The sequence below is a fragment of the Podarcis liolepis genome, assembly GCF_965112155.1.
Source record: "Podarcis liolepis genome assembly, chromosome: 2".
NCBI lineage: Eukaryota > Metazoa > Chordata > Lepidosauria > Squamata > Lacertidae > Podarcis > Podarcis liolepis.
This window is the reverse complement of record NC_139555.1, coordinates 84,136,568-84,164,206: the sequence shown is the minus strand read 5'-3', so window position 1 is coordinate 84,164,206 and position 27,639 is coordinate 84,136,568. Positions and strand designations below refer to the sequence as shown.

At 44.5% G+C, this 27,639-nt stretch overlaps 2 protein-coding genes and 1 long non-coding RNA gene across 4 annotated transcripts; all 3 read right to left on the bottom strand.

Moving 5' to 3' along the window:
* Positions 1-5,191: 5,191 nt before the first annotated feature.
* Positions 5,192-8,780, bottom strand: LOC310700207 (histone H2A). The gene is made up of 2 exons (XM_083489439.1): positions 8,649-8,780; positions 5,192-8,440 (listed from the first exon to the last, which is right to left on the bottom strand). Exons 1-2 carry the CDS (start codon positions 8,763-8,765, stop codon positions 7,961-7,963), a joined length of 597 nt encoding a protein of 198 aa, XP_083345565.1. The 5' UTR covers positions 8,766-8,780; the 3' UTR covers positions 5,192-7,960.
* A 2,778-nt stretch (positions 8,781-11,558) lies between these two features.
* Positions 11,559-25,142, bottom strand: HMCES (5-hydroxymethylcytosine binding, ES cell specific). 2 transcript variants are annotated; one of them, XM_083489404.1, is made up of 7 exons: positions 24,765-25,142; positions 23,211-23,404; positions 19,972-20,115; positions 17,038-17,157; positions 14,116-14,285; positions 13,344-13,536; positions 11,559-12,751 (listed from the first exon to the last, which is right to left on the bottom strand). In XM_083489404.1, the coding sequence occupies exons 2-7, from the start codon at positions 23,391-23,393 to the stop codon at positions 12,542-12,544; spliced, it is 1,020 nt and encodes a 339-aa protein (XP_083345530.1). In that variant the 5' UTR covers positions 23,394-23,404; positions 24,765-25,142; the 3' UTR covers positions 11,559-12,541. The 2 variants fall into 2 exon arrangements, with proteins under 2 accessions (XP_083345530.1, XP_083345531.1); XM_083489405.1 differs by having other exon boundaries at positions 23,211-23,480; positions 24,765-25,109.
* On the bottom strand, positions 22,064-22,818 carry LOC310700230. The gene is made up of 2 exons (XR_014522511.1): positions 22,688-22,818; positions 22,064-22,382 (listed from the first exon to the last, which is right to left on the bottom strand). It is a non-coding gene; the product is annotated as an uncharacterized lncRNA (long non-coding RNA).
* Positions 25,143-27,639: the final 2,497 nt, after the last annotated feature.

Below are 27,639 nucleotides of genomic sequence, written 5' to 3'. Positions count from 1 at the left end.
CTCGCTGCTTCCTCCGTGTGTTTTAAGTGTGCAAGGGGCAAATGAAAATGGCTTGGGAGGGAGGGTGGGAAATGGGGGCGTTAGACTTGGAGGAAAAAGGTGGCCCTAGTGGGATTAACCCGAGATAATGGGGTGCGGCTATAGGGTGGAGGAGGCTGGGTACCATGCAGGGGGAGCTGTAGCTTGTGCGTGGGGGGTGGGGAAGGATGCGCATTCCACCCGCTTAATTTTCTGCCGGTGTGGAGTTTTCTGGAGGTGGGCGTGTCAATCATTTCAAACGAGCTCTTTCCTCTCTGATTAGAGCTCCATTTTCTGCAAAGGCCGGCAGGCATTACATTGCCCTGTTAGCAAAAACTCTGCCCTTGGTCACTTTTTTTACCCATATCGTAGTCGGTATTGCAAGTTGGAGGTCGCCGTCCCCATAAAAATCCGAGCCGGACCTGAAGTTCCAGGGAGGCGGCGGCAATCCTTTGGTTTGGCGGTTCCCCTCCTCTCCCAAACCCCGCACATGCACCTTGCTAAAAAGAAACCTCTAGGGGGCGAGCCTGGCCTTTGCGTACATGGGGGATTACGTCATTGGGCGCCAGTGCGCACGAGTGGGGAAACGCCCGCTGGTTGGCTCGCAGGGGCGGTTACGTCAAGCCATTCGGCTGCACCGGTAGCGTCACTCCTTTCGCAGATAGCAGGTTGAAAGGGGGGAGGCGGCACTAAAGTGCTCAACTGAGTCGTGAATTGATCGCCTCCGGAGCTGCTACCGCTGCTTTCTACCAAAAGGTCTGCTCCGGCCTCTCATTTATCTCAGCGTAAGGAGCGGGAGTGGCTTACAACAGCCCTGCAATGTAGCTCACTTCCTAAGCTTAAAAACACCTCTTCTTAACCATCCCATATGATGCTGGGAGGTAGTTGCATATTCACCCACCCTTCCTGCCAGTGGCCCGCTTTGCGCTGCCAGAAAAACAAGAGCTCCACCCCAGAGCTTGGAAAAGGACTTCACTGCTGCACCTTCCGCGCCTCGCTACCTGTCCGTGACGGCGATATGAAGGGGCAGTCGCAGCAAACGAAGAGGTGAAAGTGGGAAACGAACGGCGGAGGCTGGTACCCCGGTGCCGTCTGGGATAGGGGAAAGGTCGTCTAGGGAGAATATGGCCTGGGAGAGAGGGAAGCTGGGCTAGCCCCAGGCCTGCTTTTGCAGGATCTTGCCATGGGGCTACTCAGGTCAGGGAAGTATATAACCTTAAGACGGGAATTGGAGGGCACCTGCTTAAGGTGGCAGACACTCTGCAGTAAAGCAGAGCCCTGCTAATACAAACCTTGTAACTACAAATATCACCCCACATATTAAATTATGGCCTAACATTCAGCCCCTTGGAGAACACTTAAAAGAGCTCCAAGAGCTGAGCACATTAGAATCAGGAACTAAGACCAAGCCTGTAGGAGCAGCCTGACGGTTTTTCCTACACTTTTAATCTTAGCACTTGTCCATAAGGAATCCGCTACATAAAAGAAAACACACAGCACACAGTTCAGGTTTACAATTAAGGGGGAGGGTAAGAGAATGTATCAGCCGTTATGAAATGGTCCCTAATAGGTTCCATAACTCACCATCATGCAAATATAACCACCACCATATAGTTCTGAAGAATGTAATAATACATAGCAAGTGTGCCGCTGTAAGGTGTATCCAAATCGTACAAAAAGGGTGATAATACTATTCTAAATGTCCAGATAAAAGTAGTGGCATAGAAAGATCCTTATAATAAATATAGCCTGAGTTGTGGCCTAGAACTGCAGTGGGCCAGATTTTGGCACTTCAGGGAAAACCTCTATCTTGATAAACTACTTAAGAAGACAGGATGGTAAGATATTCTCCCAGCTTCACAACCCAATGTACATACAGGAGCAAGGCATCCCCCTGCAAACTATATTGATAGACTTTATTCAAATCATGCATGGAGATACTTTCACTTTTATGAACTGGTATTTTCACATTTACAGTTCAACTTTGTCCATTCCAGATTGATCCAACAGTTTCAAGCTTTAACCAGCAGCATCCAACTAAGCCACACTTAGTTGAGCTATGGGCTCTGTCAAAGGTAAAGGTAAAGGCAGTGACGTAGCGTGGGTTGTCAGCACCCGGGGCAAGGCAAGTAATTTGCGCCCCCTAACCCGTGGATTTGCGCCCCCAACCCTAACCCCCAGATGTTGTGCCCGGTGCGGCCGGCCCCCCCTACGCTACGCCACTGGGTAAAGGTACCCCTGCCCATACGGGCCAGTCGTGACCCGTTGTGACTGGGGTTGCGTGCCCATCTCGCTTAAGAGGCCGGGGACCAGCGCTGTCCGAAGACACTTCCGGGTCATGTAGCCAGCGTGATGAAGCTGCTCTGGCGAGCCTGCACCAGCGCAGCACACGGAAACGCCGTTTACCTTCCCGCTATAAAGCGGTACCTATTTATCTACTTGCACTTAAGGGTGCTTTCGAACTGCTAGGTGGGCAGGAGCTGGGACCGAACGACGGTCGGCAAGTCCTAGGCACTGAGGTTTTACCCACAGCGCCACCCGCGTCCCTCTGTACACAAGGGGAAAAAGAACACCATGTGGTACAGCTGTTGAACTACAACTCCCACCATCCATTGCCTTGGAACTACTGGCTGGGGCTGATGGAAGTTGTAGTTCAACACCTGGAGGGCCCTACTCTGGCTACCCCTGTTATATCTAAGCGCAGATAGCTACAACCACCACTGTAGCAGCATGGTATGTTTCTCCAAGTGAAGGAAAACATTAAATGACTTCACCTTTTCCAAAAGGAGCCATGATTACCCTAATTCCCTGCAAGGATATTTCCAAAAGGCAGAAACAGGCACGTGAAAAATAGGCAGAGGGAGAAAACCACAGCACCCCCTTCTATAATTTGCAAGGCTCTCAGGCTACAGGCTCAAACAGAAGAGTAGCAGGTAGCAGAATCCGCTGGGAGTTTGGAGACATTTTTATGTTGAAGATCTCTCGTTCCTTTTACACAAGCTCTGTGTCCACTACCTTAAACTGTTTTAAGGATTATAGAAGCACATTTTTCAATCCAAGTGCTATATTAAATAATGTGTTGAGAGGCATCATGTGGCAACACAGTGCTAGTCCTGACCTACCTGCTGCGGCTCACATCAGATTTCAACAGTATTCTATAATATGGATGGAAGGCCTTTTAAATGCATATCCTCAGTTTGTTAAAGATGGCTGTTCAGTTCACTATTGGGAATCTAATAAATTTAGAATAAATATTTTTTTTTTTGGTACTCTGTACAGTAGTCATTAAAGCTGTTCACCAAGATCCTCATGTATTGCAATGACTTATGCTTCTAAGCAATACTGTACATTTGAATTGACCGATAACCAAGACTTCCTGTCTTCACCCTCAATACAAAGTTATCTTCCAAAATGGATATAAAGGCTGCTTTCAAGTCACTTCTAAGCTTTTCCACACACTCTGCCACCTGCATTCTCTTCCTGAATCTAGTTTCCACCATTCATTCATTTCCATCTGCATTAAAGGGAAGAGTTAACGGTGACACTTACGACAGGGCAGAAAAGCTCACATTTGTGCCACTAATTCAAGCAATATACAGACACAGTTCATACACCATGCTAAGCCATACCATCGGGATTCCTGGAGATCATAGCCACTTAGCTCCTGCCCCTGTGAGCTAAGTCATGGTTTAGCTTAGCATGTCATCCAAATGCAGGCCAGGCTCATGGCTTGTCTTGCTCCAGTAAACTCCAAGATTTGCTTTTGGTTTACAGTTCCTCGTTTGTCTGGAGCAAGGCAAACTACAAGTCTGGGTTTGGATAATATGCTAAACTAAATCATAGCTTAGCTCAGAGGAAGAACAAAGCAGCCACAATCTCTCCTCTCTGGCAGACTGGACATCAGTACATTCATGGTTTGGCTTAGTGTTCCTTGCAAACTGAACTATAGACTCCCACAGATAGAAGAGCAAGCTAGCTGCTATTGTAAGGAATGCCATTTCTGGACAAGTGCAATATTTACTTTTAGTGTCATTTAAGTTTTCACAACCCCACACGCCAGCTCTACCCATTGACATAAACAGATGGCAGAAAGGTACTCAAGGGAGGGGGAGAGAGGCTACAGGGAAGCACCAGCCTTTTAGATGCTCACATATGGGACCCTAAGCTCTTCACAGTGAATCCCCTTTGTAGAACTGACATCCCTTTCTAATATTACTTTTTACCATCTGTTGATTCCATCATGTTCTCTTCCCTTCAGCTTTACATTTAAAACACAGTTAAAAGTAAAATATACCAAGGGGCCATGTGATGAGGGCTTAGGAAGGTTATATTTGTTAATTGCTAAACAGATTTCATTAATTCTGAACAGAGAATACATGAGAGCACAATGCAAGTTCTGCCAGCAAGAAATGCACTGCACAGCTTAATCCTGCCCCCTTTTACTTTGAATACTGCATCCAACTGAACTGGCTTCCTCAGGACTTCATACTCTGATGCTAGCACTTTTCGGAAGCAAGTCATGTCAACTTTGAATGGGCACCACCAAATAAATGCTTGACGGGGTCTAACACAGATTAATAGTGCATGGGTTGCGCTGATGTCAGGAATAACCCAGGGGGTTGGACTCGATGGCCCTTGTGGTCTCTTCCAACTCTATGATTCTAACCCAGTGCATTTCTAATGTAAGTTAATGGGAAACCTTGGGTTGTGCAGAGCTCTCTACATGCAGGGGAATCTTGGGATCAGGGTGTCATTTGCCAAGCGGAGAGAAGTGAGGAAGATATGAGGCATTTGGTTGTGCAAGTCAGATAAATATTTTTAAAATGGGCTCCACTGCCAGGACCACAGAAGGATACTTTGGGCAAAATGAGCTTTAAGATTTGATACAAACATTAATTCCCCATTTATTAATCAACACCATTTAATTTGCTATTAGATAGAAAGAGGGAACATGGGAGCTGAAAGACAGATGGCTCACACTGCAGTCAAGTCAGAGTTACTAGACCAAACCTTTGACTTTCCACTGCCCACCTTCCCTTTCTTCCAGCAGTACCGGCATTTTCAGGACAGTAGGGCATAAATGCACATTACAGACCTCAAACCACCAAAAAACCTTTCATGGATTCAGTAACCCCCAAACAGCTAATTAAGTGATGTGTCGACAAGAGACATCTTTGACGTGCATTCAAGACTGAATCGGTTTAATAAGAATATTGGTTTTGCACTTTTCCAGTATCACAAGTTCTGCATTTTCTAATAAATACAAAGCAGTCTTTTGACAGAACACAAAATACTGATCTTGAAATAATAAAAGACAGAAAAACACAAACTCTCATTTCCTATTTTTCAGTAGTTATTTGCATTTAAACAATCTCTTCCCCACAATTATGCAATCCATGTTCATTCTAGAAGAAAGCAAGAGCCTTTCACTGGTCCAGTGCCAGAGGAATGAGATAGCAACTTAGAAACAATGGGTCTTTTTTCTCCTGGGTCTGCAGTGGGAGATAGGCAAGACAAATCAGACAGATCAAGGTTCTGCCTCTTAGGTATCACTAAGGAGTGAAAAACCACCTTCATTACCCAGGTATTAAAGCATCCAAGTTCCACTAACCTATGCGTTATTTGTCGAACCAGAGCAAGACAATACTTCATCCACAGATTTACACCTCACTTGATAGGTTGAACACATGCTACTTGACAGCACATACACAGTTGCCCATAAATATTACAAGTTCTACTTGCTCAATAGCCTAGACACTGCTGCATGCACGTGGTTCTATAAACTTTTCACCTAGGCAAGCAAGCAAGATTTGGCTCCGATACCATCTCTAGAGTACCATAGCTACTATGCACCACAGGACTGGCTAGGCCACCTTCCATGCTCATACGTTACCCAAACACCAATTTAGTAAACCAACACATTAACTAGATATTTTACTCTAGTATAAATTCAGTTTTTTCCCCTAGAAAAACCCAAATCCCAAAAATTAATCCATTGAGGATTACAATTAAACAGATGCCACAATTGCACTCTATTTTATGCACCAGGCGTGAGATTCTGAACAGGGAAAAAACTGTGTATAGTCTTAAAGTGCAAAACAAAGATACAGAATGCCAAATCTCCATCGTTGGGGAAAGGTCTATAACAGAATTAATAATCCAAAAGGGAATGGGGGTGGGAGGAGGACAGAACAGACAACACAACGCAATTGCTTCTGTCTCAAGGAAGCTTCAGGCACCTCCAGACCTACCATCACTTAGGCTGAAAAACCACAAAAGCCATTATACTAAAATACTTTTGATTTTAGCTCTGCTGACGTCAACAGGACAAAAATACGACCTAAATCCAAGAACTCTTGCTTAAAATGAGGTTCCAGCTAAGCTGCTAAGCGCATTCAGAAGATCTGAATGCAGCACCAATCAAGGCTAGAGACAGATAATAGGAGCCCTCCCTCTCCGAAGAGTTGGTCTGAAAGACAATTACTGTTCTTGGCCTGTGCACTCATCTCACTTTTGTGTCTGGCCCAAATGATTCACGTCATTCAAAACCCTACCCCAAGCATGTTTGGCCAGAAGTGACCGTGGGACAAGATGTGTATACCTTAGGAAACTGAAGACACTGTCCAATAACCTTCCTCTCTCTCTCTCTCTCTCACACACACACACACACACACACTCACACTACTGTTTGCCTCCAGCCCAAGGCTGTTAACTTCATAAACTAGATTCCCCCTTTCTTTAAAAAAAGGTTTGCAACAACAATAAACTCAAAATTTAACACGAGCACACAATTAGGAATGGAGTACAAATACAGTGACACAACACCTCATCATAAAGCAAACAAGGAAGGGGGAGAAAAAAAGCTTAGCACTTGAGAAGAGATGAATATTTCTCTCAACAAGAGTAGTGGCTCTTTTCATATTACGATTTTTCTGGCAGCTTCCTTTTCTCCCCTCCCCCCTCCAACATTTTATTAAGTTTGTGATCACATTGAATGGGGATGTGCAGCAACAACAGGTAGATAGATCCATCACTGTATTGAGCTCCGTGACAGAGCAGTTTTAAGAGAGTAGACGGAATATTTGTGCAGAACAGTAATGAATGGAGAGGCTCTGCCTTCATCCTCCCTCCCTGACAGGTGCACAGACAGGATGCAGAAAGCCTCCATGGTCACAAATGGTGGCACACAGCCAAGCAAAAGTCCCTTGCCTTCCTAGGGCAGGCTTGCAGCTTCCACCTTGCTTCATGACTTCCATTCTTCCAGTTAGTCCCAATGCAAGAAAAACAAGATGCACAAATCATTCTTCTAGTTCCAAAACTGTCCTTTCTTTCCAAATCCCCTTTCCCGAAAAATTAATAGTGGCTTTAAGGGAGGGAGGAAAAAGAAAAGCTAATTGCACAGATGCTGCAGGTATAAGCAGCTTCAGGGTAGTAGATTAGGGGATAAATCATGGGGATGGGAGGGAGAATGAGAAGAGAGAGACAGAGGGAGGGAGGAAAAATAATAATACAGAAATCAATTTGCAGGGCACTAGGTGGCCGCCACCAGGCCCGCAGCACGTGCCCTTCTCGCGACACAGAAAAATGATTTAAGCCTGCTCTTCCCACTCCAATCCCTGGGACTGGAAGAGGGCAGGCGAGGTGCAGATCATTGGCAGGAAAGAGGGTGGCGAGGGCGAGAGGGAAGCCCGGCGGCTGCAGCGCCAGGGGGACAGGGAGGACCAGAGCGAGGAGAGGAGGCGCAGAGGCGGCCCAGCGATGGCTGCGCCAAGACAGAGGAGGCGGGGAGGAAGAGATCTGCCCGGCGCTGGCTGCTCCAAGTGAAGCAGAGAGAAAAGGGAGAAAATGTCCGGTGCCCGCTGGGTCGGATCCTGCGGGTGGGGTGGCGGGGACACATCACCGGCCCATTCTTTGTTGTTCCCCTTCGGAAACAGGGCCGGGCTCATTTCTTGGAGCTCTGGGTCTTCTTGGGCAGCAGCACGGCCTGGATGTTGGGCAGGACCCCGCCCTGGGCGATGGTCACCCCGCCCAGCAGCTTGTTGAGCTCCTCGTCGTTGCGGATGGCCAGCTGCAGGTGCCGCGGGATGATGCGGGTCTTCTTGTTGTCCCGCGCCGCGTTGCCGGCCAGCTCCAAGATCTCGGCCGACAGGTACTCCAGCACGGCCGCTAGGTAGACGGGCGCCCCGGCGCCCACCCGCTCGGCGTAGTTCCCTTTCCGCAGCAGCCGGTGCACGCGGCCCACCGGGAACTGCAGGCCGGCGCGGGACGAGCGGGACTTGGCTTTGGCGCGCGCTTTGCCGCCGGACTTCCCTCGGCCGGACATCGCGGGCAGGCGGCTGGGCTGGAGGGGGCGGGCAGGGGGGCGCTCCGAAAGGGCTGCAAGCCGAGGCCCGGCGCGAAGCAGGCAGAGGAGGAGAAAGACCTGGAGAAAAACACCGCCACCAGAGTGTTAGCAAAGTAACGTGGGAACGCAGGTTGCGAGCCTGACGCGTGTTCCAGAGCAACTCCGCCCCCTCCCCGCTGCGCGCCACCCCGCCTTGCAACCCAACCCCGGAGCGGAGTGGCAGGGAGCAGGTTGCAGGCCGCGCTCCCGGCTCCGCCGCGCGCAGGGGTCACCTCCCTCCCCTCACCGTTCGCCGCCTCGCCAAGCAGAGCGCTCCGCCCGAGAGCCGCAGCTGCAGTGACAATAACAAGCGCGAGATGCTGGAGGATATAAATCCAAGCCCAGCCTGTCGGCGGCTTCCCATTGGCGGGGGCGAGCGCGGAGCCGCGCCGCTATTGGCGGGTATTCCGATCCCTGATTTGCATAGGAGCTCGCGTCGTCCATGTTCGGACTCGGAGGGAGCTGGAGCGGCAACAGACGCACAGGCTTGGCCGCCTGCAAAGAGAGCTGCTGGTGAAGCATATTAATGTGCAGCAGCAGCAGCTTTGGGAGACGCGGGGGGTCTCTGGCGCGGCGTGACAAAGGGATGCACCGGGGGAAAGAGGAGGCGGGCGGGCGGCTGCTTCACTTGCTCCTGATAATGCCACCTGGAGCAGCCGTCCCTCTGGGTAAGGAAGGAGAAGGCAGCCAAGGTTAGCAGAATTTCCCCAATCCCCTCTCCCGAGTTGAATTGCTTGAAATACTTGGTCTGCCCCCCAAACCCAGCTGAAGGCTAACCCGCAGGTGCAAACCCAAGCTTAGGATCACGACCGCCGCGCCCTAGGGCAAATTCAGCACCCGCAATAAAGGCAAACATTTAAGGCCGTCTGGTTTTTCACAAGGGGAACTTAACTCAGGCAGGGCCTGAGGAGGAAGAGCATGATAGGATTACACGCCTCCTGCCATTTATTTGTGCGGTATCTGGGTGCCCTTCTGGAGGACATTTCTTATTTATTTATAGATCCTCTCAGTTGGGTATTGCTTTCTCTCTATAAGCCTAATTATCAGCACCCTTATGGCAAAGACACCTAAAAAGGATGCTGGCCTATCCCAAACCCCAACCAAACCTTAGTCAAAAGGCCAAATCAAGTGTTTCTCGATTGGCACATCTGAGGTGGGGAAACCTAATCCAGCAATAACTAATTAGCATTTTATATAGTGCCTTTATTGCACAGAGCACTTTGCATGTGTTATCCTGGTATGATTTAACAATCTAGTAAAAGTCAGTATTGCTAAGTTCTTACAGGGGAGGTTAAGAGACGGTGGCATGCCTAAAGCCACCTAGTTGTAGGGAGTTCATGGATAGAAGTGAAATTTGAAGTCAATGTCTTAAGGGTCACATTGCATTCTTAAAACCAGTGTATTGTGCCACCTTGAAATGAAAGGCAGAGCAGTCTTAACTCAGGAAATCTGCCGGGGAAGATGTGAGGGTTTACACCAGTTTAAATCAGTGGGTGGGGGCAGGGGGGATACCCATCTGGAAGGATTTAGGTTGAGATTATATGGGGGTTAGGATTGTAGTAAGAGTTGTGCCACCTTCATGGATCAGCAAATTGTGCCTGTTATGCTGGGCCTGGTTTTGTTAGTGTTTTTGTGCCTGATGAGAAAGCCATCTGTATTTAGAAGAGCCTGGCCAACAAGCTTGTTCTGTGATGTACTGTATGTTGGGCCAAGCAGGCCATGCTCCAATCACAAGCATTCCTATTCTAGTTAAATTAGTTAAAAAAAAAATACCTGCTGCAAATAATGCTAAATCAAACATTGTCAGCCAGACCAGCGACTTCACACAGGGATAGCTGTGCTAGTCTGTTGCAGCAAAATACAGTAGAATGTTGTGGCACTTAGAGACTAACAGGATTTGTCATGGCATAAGCTTCTGTGGACCAGTGTCTCATTTTACCAGGTGAAACGGTTGAATATGCATCTGCTGAAGTAGACTCTAGTCCACAAATGCTTGCTGCAATAAATCTTGTTAAAGTCTCCAGCATGCCCCAACACTTGTAATTGCCAGACTGGACTTTAGGGGGCAGATGAAACCGCTGAGTCAGGGATACGCTTCTAGGGCCAGGGGAGAGTGAAATCGTTTCTAGGTTCAGCAGAAATTAGGCCCAGCTAGACGTTAAGCAAGAATCTAAGCAAGCTAGGTTAATTATTTCCTTAAATTACTGAAACGGACAACCCATGGGTAGGAAGACCAACTTTGGACATAATTGTACAGAAATTTGAGGCATCCTCCAAAACACTTACATTCAAAAGCACTGTGATATACATTGTAAGAAGTCTCTAGAACAGAGACAATTTGCCTTCATGCTTCTGGAGGCTTTCCAGAGCTGAAAGAATTGGAGAGGCTTGTGATGGACACATATTCCATACCTCATAAGAAAAGAGCACCAGGCTTGTGGCAGTATCATTATTAAACACACAAGTCATTCATATACATTACTTACAAGGCAATATGAACTGCATTCAGAGACATTGTGTCAAAAGGCCCAGGTAGAGCATCTGCCCTGCATCTAGAGGGTCCCAGGTCCAATGACTGGCATCTCCATGTGGGGCTAGGAGAGACCCCTGACTGAAACCTGGAAGAGGCAGCTAGTCAGTGGAGGCCATACTGAGCTACATGGACCAATTGTCTGACTTTGTCGAAGACTGGTTACGAACTTAATTTGTTCCGGAGGTCCATTCCTAACCCGAAACCGTTCTAAACCTGAGGTGCGCTTTCGCTAATAGGGCCTCCCGCTGCCGCACAATTTCTGTTCTCATCCTGGGGCAAAGTTCGTAACCCAAAGTACTACGTCCGCGTTAGCGGAGTTTGTAACCTGAGGTGTTTGTAACCTGAGGTGCCACTGTACTGAACTTATAAATGTTGCAAACACTCATGGGCTAGCATGATACACTTACAGCATTAATTCTTAACATAGCCAGAGTTCTTACAAATTCATGTGCTAATGTTCATTGTTGTAGTCTTCAAGACAAGACAGGGATATTGTTCAGTGCCTCTGAGGCTGCAGTCCTAACCTCACTTACCTTCGAGTAAGTGGGATTTACTTCTGAGTAAACACTGTAGCCTAAACGAGTGTTTTGATGATTAGCTGGAATTGGGCAATGCACAAAAAAATAATGAGATAGAAACACATTTTATTTTTTACAACCATTATTTAAATAAAAGCAATGAATGTTTTTCCAGAGAGCCTGGCTTCTGCCAAACTGTGCTCAAATAGTGAGCTTTAGTAAGATTTGCACCTGCTTATTCAAAACTTAAGACCACAAACATCACAGCATGTGCTTTGTCCCTTTTAGAAGATCAATTTTTAGCAGGTGTTGTTCAACACAGCAGAGTACCAGAGCAGCTCAATGGTACTAAAAAGAGAGGTTACAAAATAATCTGATATGCCAAGAACACTGCTAGCCAGAAACTAAACCAAAAGAAGTATCTCTTATTGTTGAAACAGGCAACCTTGCTTAAAACATGAAAACATGTACAATTCCGACTATGAGTAAGTTTGATGTCAGAAAAATAGGCCCAAACTCTCATTCCTTCTACAATGCCAGTGTACTGAATTTTTGCTATTCATTTTCTCATCACAAATTTGGGCAGTTATAATTAAAACAGGAGCTACAGACATACCACCACCATAGCAGTTTCCCACTAATACAGCTCATACTTACAAAGTACGTGAAGGAGATACTCCAGGCCTCATAAGATGAACATAAGATATTCATAATAAGAACACAGTTATTTTCATTTTTGCAACAGGAGCTCTTAGTTGTAACAGTGGTCTGTTCTCTCCAAAGAATCCAATAAGTGTACTGGATGAACACCTGAACAAGAAACACGCCTTACAGAATCTTTGTTTCTCTCCTAGGAGGAGAAATATATGAAGTGTCTCACGTATATGAAGTACAATTGCTCTCCCAAGGTTGGCAACACGGAATAGCAACACGGTACATAAAATGCACACCCCAGTTTGTACTACAGACAAGAAAAAGTGTTAAATGTCAAGGCCCACATAGTCAGAATATTTGCAATCCCACTCTGCAAATTCAAATCAGTAGAAACTGCCAAATGTGTTTTAAGAATAAAGTGCAAGTAACAATAAGTCACTGAATTTTGGGATGCTTTGCAGAAGGTTCTCCATCTTCCTTCTTGAGCCACTGGTGTATTAAGCTTGAACTGGTCTTTTTAGGTGGTGTGGTTTGGATAAACTGGCTGGACCATCTTGGTAAGCCGTCGCAATCATCTTCTTTCTTGGGAGATTTGTTTTTTAACCAGTTCATCATTATTTTGCTACTTGCACTAACTTTGGTATCCTAGGAGACAGAGAACAAGGACCATTAGAAAAGTATACCACTATTATGAACTAAAGGTTGATTAGGAATGATGAGAGTAGTTTAGAGAATCTACCTATTACCATCATGGTTTTTGGAGCACCCCTTTAAAGCACTGTGATACTACTTTAAACAATCAGCTTCCCCTAAAGGATTTTGGTAGCTGTAGTCTGTTAAGAGTGCTGAGAGCTGTTATTTGATCCCTATTTCTCCTCCCTGAGCCATACCCAGAGTGGTTTAACAATCAATTCCTCTTCCTAGGCAACTCTGGGAATTGCAGCTCTGTGAGGGGAAGAACTCTCAGCATCCTTAAACTATTGTTTCCATAATTCTTTAAGGGTAGCCATGACTGTTGAAAGTGGTATCATAGTGTGGTGCGACACCCTGTTAGCTTGTATTTATTTTTCATTCAGCTCTGTCATGGCCAATGGCTAGTACAATAAAATGATTTGGATTGGATTGGTATCATGGTGCTTTAAGTGTATGGTGTGAATGTAGCCCTAGTTGAAGTTAAATATGACGTGAGAATAATAACCCTACCTATTTTCCCAAACCTTAAAATCCCAAATCTTACCTTCTTGAGGTCCAGTTCAATGGGTACAATGCATTCTGGTGTATTATTTCTGGAATTGTTCACTATGGTTGAGACTGGGTGGAAAGCAAGGTTTTCTGTGGGTTGGATAAGCTTAACAGCTTCTTGTGTGGGTACTTCTGCAAAATCCAGCCATTTTCTGATTGCCTCATCCCCATCCAAGACAGCTGGCATTCTAAACAAGTTAAACAATACAGATCTCAGTGAACAGAATAACCCAAATTAGTATACAGCATGTTATGGTTGGGGGGGGGGGGACACACCACAGTTGAAGCATCAATAAGAATCAGATTCCTAATATTAGATGGAGATAAAGGAAGGAAAATTCAGCAACTAAGATCTGCATGAATTTGCAGCACAATCATTCAAAAGAGGCCCTATTTTTCAAGGGGTCTGAATGACGAAGCCAGGTAACCGTTTTGGAATAATTCAAATGACAACCACAAAATATAGTATAAACATAATTCTTTATGAGCCAAAACTCAGAACAAGTAACTTCTATTCAGATCCTCTTCTCTAAGAGGACAAAGGAGGTGTTTTTTTTGGGGGGGGGGTATTTCTCTGACCTTCCTTTAAAAGTTATATGTTATATATAGAGAGAGGTGTGATTATTTTTTTTATATAATATAAAAATCATATGCCACACTAGTTGGTACACAGAAGTGATGGGAATTGAGACTTAAGCAGCCTTATCTCAACTAGTTCCACTACAATATGATTTTCACCAAACACTTATTGAGCTATTCTCCCTTGCCTGTGATGGATGGAACTTAGATCTTTTGAAGCATTTACTGTGATGATGGTATAGCTGTACAATGTTTCTCCTCCATCAAGGGGCTCCCAACAATCAAAAATACCAGCCATGGTGAGTAACTTCCTGTCCTTTGAATCTTCATCCTCACCTTCCATATCTGCTTTGCTGAGCTGCAAAATTAAGGAATCGTGTTTTAAAAAAACATAAATATTTCAAATGCACAACCCCTTCCGGAGAAGGTTGAATACGCCTCCCTGGATAGATGAACCACCCATCAACAATACTACCATCTTCTCAGGATTAAGTTTCAATTTGTTAGCCCTCATTGGGACCATCAGCCTCATAAGGACTATCACTGCCTCCAGGCAGCAATTCAACACGTCCATGATTTCACTCTCATTTGATGTAAAAAAGACACTAGTGTTGAGCATAAGTTGTGTGTTTACAATAGCCCAGCAGGACCCCACAGCATAGGTGCCATTTTGCTGCTCAGAAGTCCTAGAACTGGCATTTCAGCTACAAGCAGAACCACGGAAACCGGGGGCAGCAAGCCCTGTTTCGCTACTTGAGGCAAAGCAGGAAGTGCCATGCCACCTGTCCCTGCGCCACACATCTTCAGTGCCTCTACCACTGAAGAAGCTGTGCCAGCAGCTGTGCCAGCATCTGTGCCCATTTATGGCAAGATGAAATCTCACAAGATCTTGTGGGAGATCAGTGCTGATGCTGGGGCTGCTTTTCCACCAGCGATAGAGGCAGGTCATGCATCAGCTCGGGGGTTTCTGCTGCTTGAGGTGGCTGCTTCACATCACTTAATGAGTGGGCTGACCCTGACAGAAACACTGTGCCCCCGACTCAGAAGACCAATCAAGAATAATAGTATGGTCTATAGTACTGAAAGCTGCTGAGATATACAGAAGAATCTCAGTGGGCATGTCCTTCTCCCAGTGAATGTTATCCAAAATTGTTTCTGCGCCAAAACCATTCATGAAACCAAATCAAAATTGATCCACAGGGTCTTTTTCATCCCATATTGTCGGGAGTTGCATTGCAACATTTCATAAGCATCTTTGCAAATGCCTAATAGTTACTGCAGTTATTGGAGTCCAAGAAGGGTTCCTTTAAGAATGGCATCACAACTACCTCCTTCAAGGCAGACAGGACTCTTTATAACAAGCAATTTAATTACTTTCTAGACCCAGATTATCCCTCTCCTACTAGATGTAATAAGCTAAGGCCACAAGCTGAGAAAACACTGATATGCTGCTTTTCTCCAAGTCCTCAGACTTCAATATGTGAAATTGATTCCTTAACCCAAGACTAGATGGTGCTCTGGACACATCAATAGACTGAACTGCTGAATCAGTAGAATCTAGGCTGAGGCAGATATGAGAAACATCATCCTTAACAAGTGCTTAACAAACATGTCACTAACATCGCCCAGTGGGCCAAGCTGGAATAGACACTAAGCCACTCAGAAAAGCTCTTCTAGATAGGACCCCAAGGATTCAAAGGTGCAGAGAAGTATTTCCTACGCTCAACCAGAGTAAGCTCAATAACGGGAGTACATTCAGTGACATTTCCCTAGAGACTTCTGCCACTTGTGTTCTAGTCAGCTCCCAACATGCTTTGATCTAGTTAGAAATGTCCATTGCTCTAGCTATGTCACCAGAGCAGAGTAGCCAGTGTAGTGCCCTCCATATTTTACTAAATTATAATTCCCATCATCCCTGACCACTGGCAATGCTGGCGTTGATAGGAGTTGGGAGTCCAAAAACATCTGCAGGACACCTCATTTGCTACCCCTGTACTAGAGGATAAAGAGGTCGCAACAGCATGGAGCCTGTTCATCCACTGAAGCTGGTACACTAGCTGCACCCCTTTGGAATAAAACAAACTTTCTGCACTTATCCATGCCCTGGTAACCTTTTACTACAGTATCATGTTGTACATGCAGCTGTGTTTGAAGACTCTCAGGACTGCTTTTCGTTCACAACAAAGCAGCCTGGCTACTAACTGGGAACCAGGAATTGTAATCACTACTCATTAGTTCTTAAAGAGATCCACTGGATTCTGGTCTATTTCTGCACACAATTCAAACTGATGGTGCTTACCTTTAAACCCTTGCATAGCTTGGGACCTGGCTACTTAAGTACACATTTCCCACCTCAACCTGCCAGTATCTTCTCAGAGGTCTTCTTCTGGTTCCCTTCATGATCTGTAGTGAGTTGTATGGCTATAGGGGCAGATCTTGGGGTTTCAGATTTCAGCAGCACCCTGTGCAATGCCAAAATTCAGTGCCTCCCCCCTTCCATTCTACATTAAAGTTGCGGCAACCCTGAGACTCCATGCCCAGTGCAAATGAATTGCCTAAATCTGCCTCTGGGTGGCTATGGGAGAGGGGTATTCTCACGTTAGGGAGGTTTGCCTTTTTTGTTTCTTTTGAGGTGCAAGGCAAATACCCATTTCTCCCTATGGGTTTAACCTGTGATGTATTCTGCACTTTGCTGCAATTGCTTTTTCTACTGTACTCTTTTAGTAACTAAAAGAATTCGGTTGTTTTAAACTGTCCTGGGAATTTTGAATTGAATGGCAATGCAAAAACACTTTAAATATTGTCAATAGCTTCAGGATGCCTCATGGGAAGAGATTCAGAAATGAAATAATAAAAATTACATGTATAAAAGGTGAACATTTCTGACACACTGTTATGCTGAACTTTCAGCATGGCCAACGGAGAACAGAATCATATGACCTTCAGCAACAGCTACCCTCGGGTGGCCTTGCTTCATGGGGAAAGGCAGTCCGACCAAAATAATAAAGCCAAAACCTTCTGAAACAAGTTAAGAGTGTGAGGGAAAGTAAATGAAAATGAAAGAGCCAATGAGCACTTCAGCATTAAATATGAACATATTGCTGTTGTACCTTTTTATCCTCGGTCTGGGGGAAGTAAATGAAATAGGGTTGCTTCTGCCCATTTCGTTGTTGCCATTCGTAGTAGCCATCAGCCAGCACAACACAGCGTTTGCCTTTTACCAGAGGCCCCTTTTCAGAGAGAGGGGGGGGAGGAGGAGCAAGTGAAATATTAATTCACGCAAATAGCAAAGTCAAATAGTTAAAAACAAACATTTGGGATGAGATGACTTTAACAGTATCACATAGGATTCTAAGAAATGATCTTCAGAGCAAATGTGAATTCACATGGAGCTGTTGACAAAGTTGACAGACTCATTTGTTTTCACTACAATCCTTGGAAGGAAACAGAAATTTAATTACTACATCTACACTTATTGACCCAATGACATTCCTAACACAACAGGGATTCTAAAATGGTGGTGACTGGCAACAGTCCTACAATTGTGCTAGTTCCTGGTGCAGCTCAGGTGCTTTTTGGGGATACTATTGCAACGGTTTCTACATATACGGGGTGTGAGGAACAATTCCCCTATCCCCTATCATTCTGCTCCTTAATGAGTGTTTGTGAGCTTTCCACTTACAAGTCATGCTTAAGAATCCTTACTATCCCTTTAGAGTGCTTATTTGTATTTTTCTCTACTCTGGTTCTAGCTGTTACACCTTTCTAATTAACTCGCGTTATCAGCCTAACAGATGCTTTTACTGATCTCAGAGATGTATCCTAAAGTGGCTCATCCCTGCCAGAAGTGTAGATGAGAGTTTAGGCCACTTTCCCACAAGGTCTTATGAGTCTTATTTGTGCCTCTACATGAAGATTTGAGGACAAATCTTATTTTTAGGATCGAATGTAATACATTTCTAAAGTTGAATTTTTATGAAAACAAAGCCACCTATTAAAAGAGGAACACACACCTGTAACATAGAAAAAGGTAGGAGAGCAACAGGGAGGAATCCCCAAGGTTTGCCATGCTCCTGTTCCGAGAAGTAGTCAGAGAAATTAGGATGGAAGAGCTGACAGGAATCACACTATCGGAGCATCACACAAAATTCTCACAAAAAGTTGGGAGCATGTGCAATTGCAGCAAGGATATTCCACTGGAGGAAAAGAAAGGGTCCAGTGCACTTTGCTCAGTTCTGCTCTTAAGAGCCCAGACTGTGACAGCAACATAGTAAGAGGCAGTTCAGTGTTGTGTTTTGGAATGGAAGAATTTGGCAACAAAGCTAGCTGATCTGCATTCAAAGGCTCTCAAAAGGAGCTGTGAAGCAGGTGGAGAAACTGGGGAGAAACAGTCTTGCTGCCAACAAGCACCATACCACCTCACATTCTGTTGTTGTTAATTAAATTTGTATTTGCATGGTGCAAATTCTCCAATTTCTCAGGAGTCTGATGCACCAACCGTTCATATGAAAGTTTTTCTATTCCTAGCACCAATGCGACTCACACTTCCTGAGTGCTAAGGCACTTTCACTGGTGAAATAATTTCACATAAGACAGCCTTGCAATGCCTCTCTAGCAAATGATTTCTTCCTGGGATGGGTCAATACCATGATCAATTTCAGAGAACTGATAAAAGGTTCAAGCCTGCATCCCGAATCCAACATTAATGAACAAGTGTTTGAGAATGCTACTTAATGACCAGAGAAAGACACCCATCTACGTGCTAAAAGGCACTGTCTAGCATGCTCTGAGAGAAGCTTATCCATGACCTATTCCAACTTCTACATAATACTGAGTCAAGGGGTTTAGCTATTTTAGGGCATTTACTGTGCTCGGAAATAAAAAGGAAGTGTTGAAGTATGGAATGTGTCTATAGGCTGGAAAATGAGAGATTTAGGCTGGAAAATATAGTATGGGGAAAAAGTATGGAATGTGTCTATAGGCTGGAAAATGAGAGGAACAATGAGGTTTCCCCTCCTAAACATCGACTAAACTGCTGTGTGATGGCGACATGCCCTTGAGGGGGCTCTTCCAGTTAGATGATGACTTGTGCTGCTGGAGGAAAAGACTCCCGGGTGTTAAGGTTGGCAGAAGGGGCTCTCTTGATAGTTCCACCATCCTTCAAAAGTGCAGGAAAAGGTGGTCAGAAGTGGGCCCCTCTCTGTTGTGGAACTCTCTCCCTGCAGAGGCGTGTCTAGCATTTTTATCATGTAGCTTCTGCTATACGCTGAATACATACCTCTTTACTCTAGACTTTGATAGTGAGGGTATTTGGTATTTGAGGACCCACCATTTTGTTTAATCTATACTGAGCTGTTTTTGTTTGGAACTGTTTACCTGTTTTTATAATGGTATGATTATATTGTTACCTGCCTTGGGACATTTTGGTGAAAGGTGGGTAAGAAATCTGACAGAATGAATGAATAAATGAGTTACAGAGAAACAAGGAGGGTTAACTTTCCAATGTGATCTCTCATTTCCTCAGTCGAATGCATGTTACTTCTTCATGACCCTTTGCTTCCCCCCCAATAGAGACCCTCCATTTGTGTGCATGAAGTTGGTGGGATGCAAATGGAAAGAGGTGACAGTATTCAGAACAAACCGTTTTTCCAGTGAGTTTTCATAGACTTCCACTTCTGCTATTGTATTTCCCAAAGCCTCCCATACCAGCAACATTACTTATGTTCTTCTCTAATCGAACCTGCACAGATACCAAACAGCCAGTTATCTTGAAGCTGCTCTGTCAAGCACAGCATGTGAAATGCTATCACCTGCTGGGCTCTTCCCTTTCAGGAAAATCATGATGCTGTGTTCACAGCATGCAGTTCAGAATTGTTTACATTTGGTGCGGCAAGGCAACTGTTATGAATACCTCTAGGAAAAAGCTTCACTTTTTGTGTATAGCTCAAAAGACATACCGTAAATAGCATGGCCAGGAGGAGACAGACTTTCGGAAAAGGAAAAAAAAAGTTTATTTTCAAATGGAAGGCTACACAAAAACTAACCTTGTAGGACAGTTTCTCCATCATGGTATCACTCCGACAATTTGCAGTGTTATACTGCATTTTAGATGGGTCAGCTTCCTTAAACCAGGCTGGAACCAGCCCCCAACGCATAGCTACAAGGACACGTTCAGAAGAGTTGGCATCCTTTAATAAAGTGGAAACAGGAAGAAATATTGAGAAGCATCCAAAAACACAGAAGATTTCAGAGTAATCAGTGTGTACAGTGTGAACACAGAAACAGCAAAATTCCTGCTGAAAAATCATGTTGGAATGCAGAAAATGGTTGATAAATTCAACTTTCCAAACTGGAGGGGTTTTTACCTTTCTAAAAGCGGCTGAGGGCACAGCCCCAGATGTTCAGATTTGGAAAACATGTGTGGAGCACCTGTTTGCACAAGCAGCTCTTTATCCAGTAAGAGATGCAAACTTCTATGCACTTATACCTCCTAGGTAGATTGAGGTGAAAGGGTGTACTAGATTTCTACATTGTCTCTCATTATATAAGCAAAGTGATTCTAATCAAGTCAGTTACTAACAAAAATACCAAGTTTTATATTTAAAAAGAAGGCAGCAAGTTAATTATCACTTTATAACAGCTCTGGGATTCATTGCTCTAATTCTGTGTTGTGATGAGACCCTACTCTATGACTACAATAGTTACAGAAGGAACCAACAAAATGCAAGGGTCCTGCTGAAGTAAATTAGACATGAGTTATAGCCAGGCAAGCCATGTTAAAAAATACCATTTGAAAACAGGCAAGTAGAACACATCATGGGATTTAATTTTTAGTAAACGTGTGTAGGATTGTGCTGTCAGAATTTGAAATCTGCCATTTTACCCTCTTCACAATGTACCTTCCGGTTTTTATGAGTCATTTCTTTCATTTTTCTCAGCTGAAACAATTGAAACAGACCAACGGGTTTCATTTCTCTGTTTGCCAGTTTCTATTCAAATTCACTTTCGGTGTTATCCCGAGGGCAAATTTTAAAATGGTTTCAATGAAAACAAATACCAAAATAGTCTTACTGGTCTGAGATTTTACAGCATGCATATACATGTAAACATCAGAAAATACAGCACAAGCTCTAATTCAATATTGAATCAATATGTATGATACCTTTTCCTTAATGGTAAATACCACTGAAACTAGTTTGTTATTAAGGAATACAGTGTAGCAAATGTTTATTGACATCCGTGGTAGAAGAGCAGTGTACTGAGGACTCCAGACACCCATTCACTCCTCCAACTTGCTGACCTCCCTGCTTTTTTGAAATACACCTGACACTGCTGCATATACACCCTCTTCTTCCGCCTAGACAAGGCAATTATGTTGTGCTCCTCTGGCCAACAAGGGCAAGATACCTTTGGTATGTGCATTTGAGAAAGAACTAATCAACCACAAGCACTTAGGCAGCTTCCTGTCTAGGCAGGAAAATGAAAGAGTATTGCAAATTTTTGGTTAAAAGGGCGGGGGCTTCAGGTTTGTGCATGTATACTATTTTGAGACACAGATTATTTTAAAAATCACTTTTTTCCTTCTTTACTCTTGTACTATGAGTGAAAGCATGTCAGAACAAGTGCTTATCTTCCAAGATTTGAGAACTCAGCTTTATTGCAAAAAAGAAAACACAATTAACCACCAATCCAATATTGTATTTGTCTGTGTGCTGGAGCAGGAATTTGTTTTTTTAAGACAAAAACAAACAAACAAACAAAACACACACACAATTACAGCACCCTGTGGAAACATGGTAGTGCGGAGAAGCCTGCTTAGACTGTAATGCTCCATTACAGATAAATAATCATCTCTGGCTGATGGAAGGGTTTCTATCTCTCACTTCCCAACATACTGTACATTTCTCCTCTCACTCTCAGACAGACTAGCAACTCAATCCTCCATATACAGGCCTATGCAGATTGAGTTAAATGAAATGTAAGCTCTGTAATTATTAGTAATTTCTCAGTATACAAAATTGTTATTTGCTGATTGTATTACATAGAAAGATGAATGTAAGCATATTTATTAAACATTTAAATCTAACTTTTATTTGAAAAAAATAGGGCGATGCAGAAGGAAAAGAAAATGATGTATGTATTGCAATAGACCTGTGTGATGCCGTCACAATGCCTGGATACAAAGACTTCAGTCTTGGCTCCTTTACTAGGGCTGCTATCAACACAAGTCAAGAGCTTATGAAGATGAAATGGCATGACGGGGGTCAGCTGGATCTAGTGCTACTGAGAACATCCAGCTCAACACACTGTTGGATAGTGGGAAGTTTCTATAGAGGGCTGCTGCAGTTAACATCTCATATGAATCCAACACCTTCACACCATTTCCCCACTGATATACCAAAACTGTATTTTGCTGAAAGATGGTTTGGTAGTCTTGGAAACAAGGAAGCATTCCCTCAGCAACACTGGAAACACAAATTCCTTCCAGTAGCACCTTAAAGACCAACTGAGTTAGTTCTTGGTATGAGCTTTCGTGTGCATGCACACTTCTTCAGATACACTCTTGATGGACTTCCATTTCATGCGGCTCAATGTGGTGCCTTCCATGGTTCCAGTTACAGATAGGTAGCTGTGTTGGTCTGCCATAGTCAAAATAAAAAAATTCCTTCCAGTAGCACCTTAAAGACCAACCTTAAAGGTCTTTAAGGTGCTACTGGAAGGAATTTTTTTATTTTGACTATGGCAGACCAACACGGCTACCTATCTGTAACTGGAAACACAGTGAACATTAAAGATTATTGCAACCATGCCTCATTGCTGGAGTCATTGATGAAGGCAACACTGACCATAATGCCCTAAATCAGGGATGGGAAAATCTGTGGCTCTCTATACATTGTTGAATGAAAATTCCCAGGATTCCTGACCACTGGCCATGCTACTTGGGTCTGATGGGAGTTGGAATCCAGCAACACAAGTTCCACATCTCTGTCTTAAATAAAGATGGATTGGTCAAAATTTGGCCTCACGTATAAAGCAAAGAGTGATAAATGTCTTACTCTGAAAGACGGCTTCTTCAGAAGCTCTCTGTTCTAGATGATTAGACTTACAGAATATAACAGATGTCACTAATTTTGGAACACAAATGCTCCACTGAGCAGGCAGTCACAGTTCCCCTTATTTGTGAAATTTTGATCTTGCAAAGCTAACATAAAGCACCTATACATGTAAAAGTAGCTGAACAGAAAGTTATGCTAAGGACAAATCTAATATTTGGGGGGTTCACCTTTTCAAAGTGTTGTCGAGAGAGAAGCACAGGGCTATTAGACTGTGGGCTCTTATTGTAGGATGGACTATATTTGTCAGCATTTTTCCATTCTGGACACCTTCTCTTTCCTTGATTATCACGGTATTCACAGGCACGGCGGATACGATCTGCTCCCAGTACAACAGCTGTTCGCCCACACATTCTTCAGTGGCCTGCAAAAAGCAGATGTACTCAGACCAAAGGCCTATGAATCTGGCTGACACCCCTGCAGTCTCCAATGTCTCAGTTCTACAAATGCAAACACAGAGAAGTAAATCCTAGTATTCCATGTGCCCTTGATGTGCACCTTTCATAGAATCCCAAGCCTTCCTGGAGAGATCATTCCAGGATGGGTTGAGAGGGAGATCTTGTAGTGTGGACAGCCCAGAACCTCCATTTACAGTGTCCAGGCTTGTGCCCCAGAGAGGCCACTTTGGTGCTGCTAATGTAGCAAAAACAACCTTGGGAGGCAGCTAGTTACAAGCTACCTGTCTCTGCAGCTGCAGCAGGTGCTGTGATTCTCCAATGGTTTGATCTCACCACCAGAGGCACAGACCATTGTTTCTCAAGATAGACAGATGCCAACAACCCAACTTCATACATCCCTCTGTTCTAAGAGCTGCCAATTTGTTCCACCTCTCTGCTGGTTGTTCTTTAAGAAGTTAGTAATCAATAAGGATACTTGTCTTCTGGTACCATGGTTGCTAAGCTTACTCAGAAGCCTTTGGTGAGGGACTCTGGCAAAAGCTTTTTGAAAGTACACAATATCTACTGGTTCACCCCTATCCACATGTTTGCTGACACTCTAAAACAATTCTAAAAGGTTAGTGAGACACAGGACTTAACATTTGCAAAAACTATGCAGATTTTTCTTCAGCAAGATTTCTTCTTCTATATGTTTGATAATTCTATTTTAAATTTTCCTTTACACTCATTCACACAGAAGCTAACCTGCCTACGGTTTCCTAGATTCCCCCTTACACCCCTCTTTGTTTTTTAAAAAATGTTGCTACATTAGCCACTTTCTAGTTCTCAGGTACATACTAACGCCCAAAGTAGAAACAAGCCACATACTTTTGTTAGAAGATCAGCAATTTCACATTCGAGTTAAGAGCTTATTGGAGCACGTGATGTTAAATTTTAATTTGTCAGTAAGACCTAGAGCTTCACAGCTCACTATCATTATAGGCTCCCTTCCTGAAAAAGTTCAGATGTGGGTACCTGCCCTATCTCTGCTGCAGCAAAGACCCCCCCCCCCAAAAAAAAACCTTAATTCAGCTCTTCTGCGACACCTCTAGCCCACGTTTAACTTCCTTGTGGCAAATAACAGCTTTCCTGCATTTTTTTTTTAAAGACTGAAATTTGAGCCAGTAAAAAGTCCTCATCAGAACGGGCAGCTTGACAAAGACGCATTATTACAGAGGGGAAAACTATCCCTCCTCACGAATCTCCGCTCTTGGTTTAAGAAAGAAAAAAGGAGAAGCTCTGAAACAACGGAGGGTGGGGAAGGGAGAGAGACGGCAACTTCCTTACCTGTGGGATGTCTTTAAGGGCTGAAAAAGGCGGCGACCACCTTTGCCGAGGGAAAGAAGCGCGGACTGTAGAGCTGCTGGCAAGGAGGGCAACCTTCGCCCCGGAACGGCGCCCAGTGTGTGGACTCGCACGTCGGAACCCGCCCCCCCCCCGCAGGGCTCTTCGCCTCAGCGAGGGTGTTTGTGCGCGCGCTCCGCTCTTGCGTGACGGGGTGGGAAAGAGGCGGAGGGAGAGCTCTCCCTCCCGGGGCGGCTCGCGGGGTTTTCGCGCCTTCCTCGGCGTCGTCACAGCTCCGGCTCCGGGCCTGGTGGTGACGTCAGCAGCCCGGCCCGGTGGTTCCACCCCGTCGCCGCGCCCCGGCGGGCCTTTCAAAGCGCCGCCTCGGAAATGGGCCGTTGCGCCTCGCAGAGCGAGGAAGGGGCGCGCGAGGGCGGGGGAAGGATTCGGGGCCCCTCGGGATCTTGCCTCCTTGTATAGGTGCAACACCAGGCACACTTCGGGTTTCTACAACTCGGCCTTTTCCAAGGGAATGCCAAGAAAGGCCCACTCCCACTTTTAAATAAAATTGTTGTTGTTATATTATTATTATTAATTATACCCCACCTATCTGGCTGGGTTTCCCCAGCCACTCTGGGCGGCTTCCACCACATAAAAAACTAATAATAATAATAGCGGCAATTATTAACCTCCCTGGGCTCCTGCAGGGGAAAGGGTAGGATAGAGATGCTGATGATAATAATACTAATACTACTACTAATAATAATTGCTACTATTGAAGGAAGGTGAGGACAGGTGACCTCACCTAGGCCCGAAGTCACACCCCACCAAAGCAGGCTCAAAGCTTCTCAAAGCTTTTCAAAATCATTTTCTCAGCAGCTAAGCATCAGAAACATTCCGCTTGCTGTAACTAAAAAGATTGCAACAAGGTAGAGAACAGAGCCCATTGTCTTCTCAGGCCTTTCTCAGAACCACATTGCAACTTGCTTTCTCTCCGGGACCATGCCAAAGCACAAGAATGAAACAACGGGAACACTCTGAAAACCCCCTCACCCCCTTTCCTGCCAAGAGTCCACAATAGTCCCAAGACAGCTTTCTGTACATGCTCAGGAACCTCAACATGGGGCAGGACTCCTGAGGGAGGAGAAAGGAGGAGGGAACTGGAAAGGGGTATATATGCTTGTGCACATGACTGTGAACTTCGTGCATGCTTTTTGTGACTTATCACACTTGCTCCTTCTACCAGTTCATGGATGGTAGAAATAAAAAGGCTTTTCTCTGAAACTATTCCTTGAGTGTCTGTTGACTCCCACTTCCCTTTCCCAGGCGCAATATTTTTCCCACCCGAGGGCAAAGCCTCATAAGGCTACACTATTATTATTGCATTTCTACCTTACCCTATATTACCCTTTCTCCTGCAGGAACCCAGGGTGGTTATACAACCTCATCATGACAGTATTGTAGTTGCCAAAGCAGCTGAAACCACAGGCAATATTCATGTCCCAAAATGCATGTTACCAAGCGTGCTTCTCGTGTATGCCCCAGGATTTCTGCAGTAAAACTATCCAGCACAATCTTAGGCCATGTTCCCGCAATATCCCACAATGTTCAATGCGGCTTAACTTAAATCACAGTTGGGATTGCAGTATGGAGCCACACACTTGGGATATCCTGTTTTCATGTCATTTCACTTTTAATTTGTATATGTACCACCTTTCTATATTACTAACACAAGGTGGTTTACAGCTGAAAAAAGGAAAGATCACACATCTTTTAGCAATCTGATCCAATACATATAAATCATAATAAAAATAGACTTAAACAACTTATATCAAATTAAGTAATATTCAATAATGTATTAGAATAGGATAGTACACAATAAAATTAACTCTCAAAATAGCAACAAATAATAATTAAACAGGAATTCACTCTCAGCAATTACTACATTGGCCATGATTCCTTGCAAGCTTGTTGGCATCTGTCTGTCTCAGGAGACAATGGAGGACTGCACCTTCAGGGGTGAAGTCAATGTGTTGGAGAACTATAGCGCCTGCTGTGGCTGTAGAAACTGATACAGGTGAGACCTGTTTTGTTGCAGCTGGGGCAGATGAAGGCATCCGGTTGTGCTACTGCAGATGCATCATGGCCTTTCTTCCTTCTACATTCTTCCTAGCGGTCATTCCTCCTCTGGTCACTACTATGGCTATATGACGTGACTGCTTGTCTCCAGGTCCTGCAGTCACCTACAAGGGATTCCCACACAGCGGGCTTAATGTTCCCTGCCTTTAAACTCACATTTGCAGACATTTTGGTAACATGGAATTGGCCTGCCAACAGGCCTGGTGCCTGAAGCCAGCTCCCCATAGAGCACATCCTTAGGGACCCTGTCATCTTCCCTTATGTTTTCTCTATATATGTTCTATATATTTCTATTAAACAAAGACAATGAAAAGGTTTAATATTGAGACTCCAAGGGTGAGGCCACTCTTTAAAACATGGAGGTAAGCTGGCTGCTCTCCCTGTCCCTGAATTCCACCCTGACATTATCCATCCTCTGCCAGGGTAACCTGTTCTCTTTTTCTACAGGCCATTAAGTGATGTTGGCAGAGTCATTGCACCTGGCTGTTTTCTGTTTGGTTATCTTTCCCCCCGTTTGTGTGCTTTCCCCACACACTTTGAATGCACAAGGACAGCAGGCTGACTTCATCAACAGAGTATAGAAATATAATCAAGCTGATGAACCCAGGCGATATGTTCCTGGCGCAAGGTAGCCTACTGCCATGTAAAGACAGACTTTAGCAACAGGTATAAAAACAGGCATCACAAGCCCTGAATATCAGTACCCCAAACCTCTGAGCTGTGAAAAGACAATGTGTAA